General features: G+C 43.5%; 2 protein-coding genes across 2 annotated transcripts; both read left to right on the top strand.

The window, feature by feature from the left end:
- The first annotated feature begins 265 nt into the window (after positions 1–265).
- LOC114706990 (keratin-associated protein 1-3-like) lies at positions 266–1,400 on the top strand. Its single transcript, XM_028889569.2, has one exon. The coding sequence runs from the start codon at positions 304–306 to the stop codon at positions 823–825; it is 522 nt and encodes a 173-aa protein (XP_028745402.1). The 5' UTR covers positions 266–303; the 3' UTR covers positions 826–1,400.
- Positions 1,401–2,885: 1,485 nt separating this feature from the next.
- Positions 2,886–3,900, top strand: LOC114706900 (keratin-associated protein 9-3). Its single transcript, XM_028889429.2, has one exon. The coding sequence runs from the start codon at positions 2,924–2,926 to the stop codon at positions 3,278–3,280; it is 357 nt and encodes a 118-aa protein (XP_028745262.1). The 5' UTR covers positions 2,886–2,923; the 3' UTR covers positions 3,281–3,900.
- Positions 3,901–4,373: the final 473 nt, after the last annotated feature.

A 4,373-nucleotide genomic window follows, 5' to 3' on the forward strand; every position in this document is an offset into this window, starting at 1 on the left:
ACTTTCATAGAGAGCTGCTGTGTTTGGCAATACACCTTCTCTTACACCAGAGGGAAAGAGGAAGCTCAATGCCACTTAATTGATCACTGACTACAACAAATGATGGACACATTGTTTATAATTTTCTCAATTACTCAGATACTGACCAATCAAAGACTTACTCTGCAACTGGCATCAAGGAAAGATGCTAAATGTTACATGGAAATGCAGCTCTAGGGAATATATAAAAGGCCAGGTAAGGGAAGGTGCAGCACAAACACAGAAACTTCTCTCCAGCGAACAACCAACTTGACTCCTGACATCATGGCCTGCTGCGCTACTAGCTTCTGTGGCTTTCCCACATGCTCCACTGGTGGCACCTGTGGCTCCAGCTGCTGCCAGCCCAGCTGCTGCCAGTCCAGCTGCTGCCAGCCCAGCTGCTCCCAGTCCAGCTGTTGCCAGCCCAGCTGCTGTCAGACCAGCTGCTGCCAACCTAGCTGCTGTCAGACCAGCTGTTGCCAGCCCACATGCTGTCAGACCAGCTGCTGCCAGCCCAGCTGCTGTGGAACTGGCAGTGGCCAGGAGGGTGGCAGTGGAGGCGTGAGCTGCCGCGTTAGATGGTGCCGCCCAGACTGCCGTGTGGAGGGCACCTGCCTGCCCCCCTGCTGCGTGGTGAGCTGCACACCCCCAACCTGCTGCCAGCTGCACCATGCCCAGGCCTCCTGTTGCCGCCCCTCCTACTGTGGACAGTCCTGCTGCCGTCCAGCCTGCTGCTGCTACTGCTGCCCGCCCAGCTGCTCTGAGCCCAGCTGCTGCCAGCCCAGCTGCTCTGAGCCCAGCTGCTAAGAGCCAGGTTGCTGAGTAGCTAAGAATGAAATGGAAAGCATGGTGGAATTGCATGGCTCACTAAGGAAATGCTCTGTGCGGTGGATGCTAAGTATCTCCATGTTGCTAACCTGCTCATCAGTAGTGGAGCTATTCATCGGGACCCCCACAGCTATGCTGAAATTGGTGCACTGAAAACATGCCTCAAGCAGCATGTTCAAAGGACTCTGCTTTGCTTAGGCAGAGCACCAGGATGGGGCGATACTTCATTCTAGTGACATGTGGACTTCCTTTCCTAGTTCTTGGTCCTCACACATCTTTAGCCATGCTTTCTACTTGAATAGTCCCTGTTGCTCTCAAATAAAGTGTTTTTGTGCACAAGTGAATAGATTTCTGTTCATCTTCTAATTTTAAGCTGCTCACCTATAGACAATAGTAATCTTCAGGCAGAGACACGTAATCTAAACAAAATTTGTATGAAAATTCGCTTATGTTTGAATCATCTACTAATAAAAAAAATGTTCTGTGCATTAAAAAATCTTCATGGCTATTTACATATGTGAATGTTTTATTAAAATGAACCCAGACAAATAGAATTACCCTGGATGGACTTTTTCTACCAGCTCTAACCTTGTCCCATTTAGTACAGTACATCTTTTTCTTCATCCATGCACAAAATAAAGAAACTGAATTATCTACTAAATAGATTGGAAACTATCTACCAATACTATTTCCAAGAGAACTTGGGTTTGATGCCTCTAACTTGGCCCATCTCCTTCCTACTGGTCCCCAGCTGTATAAAGCTTCAACTCTCAATATGTGCCTGCGCTTACCGAGTGTGTGAGGGGCACCTGTGTACTAGTTGAGAAAAGAGCAGACAGCTTTGGGGTGTAACTGCTGAGTTCCAGCACCGCATCATACAGACGCAGGAGAAGTCTCAAAGAGAAAAGTCACAATTTATAATTTACAAGTCAATTTAAAAAAAAAGTCTTTCTTAAGAAGTTAGCACAAACCTGGAACAAAAGGAGATAGCTTCTATCATCTAATGTTAACTCTTGTGTAAGCAGTTGACTACGATACATAAAATACATAAATCTAAGAAGACATGAGAAAAATTCTTTCCAGGTTATTTACAAGTACCCAGAACTTACCTCTCTCATTAATTGGCACCAAGGATGGATCACAAACAGGATGGTACATTCCAGAAAATTGAACGGCTGTGCATTTTTTCAAGGTGTCGTAACTCCTAGATATCCCCAAGCTTTTGTTCAACCACTAAATTAAGACAAAAATAACTTGACATTCCCTAGTGTCTTCACAGCAAATAAGTCTCCTTTGTAGGCGGTGCTACAACTTGAAAGTGCTATTTACTCATTCTTGAGTGGTTCAGGCATCCATGAATCATACCTTATACTCCACCCCCTCAGTTAATACCCACTGAATCAGATTCAATAAACATTTTATAAGACTCTACCAAAATCAGGCTAGATACTTTCTGAAAAACCAAGTTGTTTGGTTCAAAAAACAAAAAACCTCTCTGGCTTGACCTGATGTACAAATAATGTTTATACATCTCCAATCAGCTGAAATGATAACAACTATGAAGATGATTTGATATGATGCTCAATGGAGTCAATGTGGATGCTTCTATTCCATGTGATCAAATACCCCAATGTTCTGAATTCAATGGAATTTGGTCTATGTATCCAAGGAGGGAAAAATAATACTTGAAAGGAGCAAATTGTTCTCTGCCTCAGAGTTTTGCATAGATGGCCAAGTGGAATGACAACTATTCAGAATAAGGGTGTTGCCTTAACCTAAAGCGAGAAGGCTCTTTGAACATGGAAACCACAAACACTCCCCTAAAGAGTAGGTGGCCAATAGAACGAGTCACCGCAACCATATAAAACAAAGTCGTTCCCATAATACGTCACAAGTATGTCCATGAAAGCCAATCAGAGGACCACTGAGGAACAAATTTAAACAAAAACAAGAAAAATATGTTAAGAATTTTATAAGCAGTAGCTCTCTTGACTATATAAAGGGCCCCATGTTCAGGTCAGCACTCAAACTCAGAAACTCATCCCAGCTACTCAACAACCAACCAACTCCTCACACCATGGCCTGTTGTGCTACCAGCTTCTGTGGCTTTCCCACTTGCTCTACTGGTGGTACCTGTGGCTCCAGCTGCTGTCAGCCCAGCTGCTGCGAGGCTGGCTATGGCTATGGCATCGGGGGTGGCATTGGCTGTGGCCAAGAGGGTGGCTATGGAGGCGTGAGCTACCGCATTAGATGGTGCCGCCCAGACTGCCGCGTGGAGGGCACCTGCCTGCCCCCCTGCTGCGTGGTGAGCTGCATACCCCCAACCTGCTGCCAGCTGCACCATGCCCAGGCCTCCTGTTGCCGCCCCTCCTACTGTGGACAGTCCTGCTGCCGTCCAGCCTGCTGCTGCTACTGCTGCCAGCCCACCTGCTAAGAGCCAGGTTGCAGATTTTCAATTTCCCAGGACATGGTATTCTTGAATTGTGCATCTCCTTGACCAACCTTGGGCCAGTAACAAGTTCTTGAACCTTTCCTTCATTGTCTGTTATGGGGCCACAGAGTACAGGCACATTACAGCCCTGTCTAAGTCTGTTCTGTAATCAATATCTTGACCCTCTACAGTGGATCCAGAAATGCTAAGAACCTTCATGCTGATCACCAAATGGTTCTGGATACACTGTATCTGAAATTCTTGCCGGAATGAAAATTGTCAAACTCTTAGGGAATCTTTTCTTAAGAACAGACCAGAACTCTACTCACCCTGCTTGGTGACCTTTTTTTTTTTATCTTCTGTTTGCTTAAAGCTTTTCAACATCAAAGACACCAGACTACAGCTGAGAGACATTCTTCAGACGTCACCAAAGAAAATGGAAGTTCTTTACCCAACTTCCAGCCTCTAAGAAATAAGCTGAACCATTCCTCATTTGAACATTAAATTCCTTCCTTATTTTTTTGGATCATAATTAGCTTGCCTGTTGGATTTTTTCATTATATCTGTAGTATTGTGTCTTGTGATGCTTTCTAATAAAGGTTATATCCTGGGCAAAGAAACCATGGTTTGTGTTTCAACTTGTTTATCTAATATTTCACCTACATATAATTTTAGAAAATGTACTTAAATTAATTCTTTTGTTTCTTCTAAGAGACTGAAGTCATTTGTGCATCATGTATCATTCAGTCCATTAAAATGCATTAATGACCACTTTAAGGCATGAATTGGAAAGGATGATAGAGACAGAAAGATGAAGAGTCAACTGTTATCTGTGACAACCTGGATATCCAGAAAGAAAAAGCATATGGTCGAATAGCTACAATGTAATGAGACAAATTATAATCTTTTCCCAACTTGCAGAAGGACCCTTAATAAGTGAATATGTTTGTGGCCAATATATCTTGAAAGGCCTGTTCATAATAAGGTATTTTCTTACAGGCCATGAAGCACCAAAATCCTAGCAGAATAATATGAAATAATAACACATAAGACTGAAAGAAAATTTTGTCTATAAATAAAACAGAGAAAGAGAAAG

The sequence above is a fragment of the Peromyscus leucopus genome, chromosome 8b, assembly GCF_004664715.2.
Source record: "Peromyscus leucopus breed LL Stock chromosome 8b, UCI_PerLeu_2.1, whole genome shotgun sequence".
NCBI lineage: Eukaryota > Metazoa > Chordata > Mammalia > Rodentia > Cricetidae > Peromyscus > Peromyscus leucopus.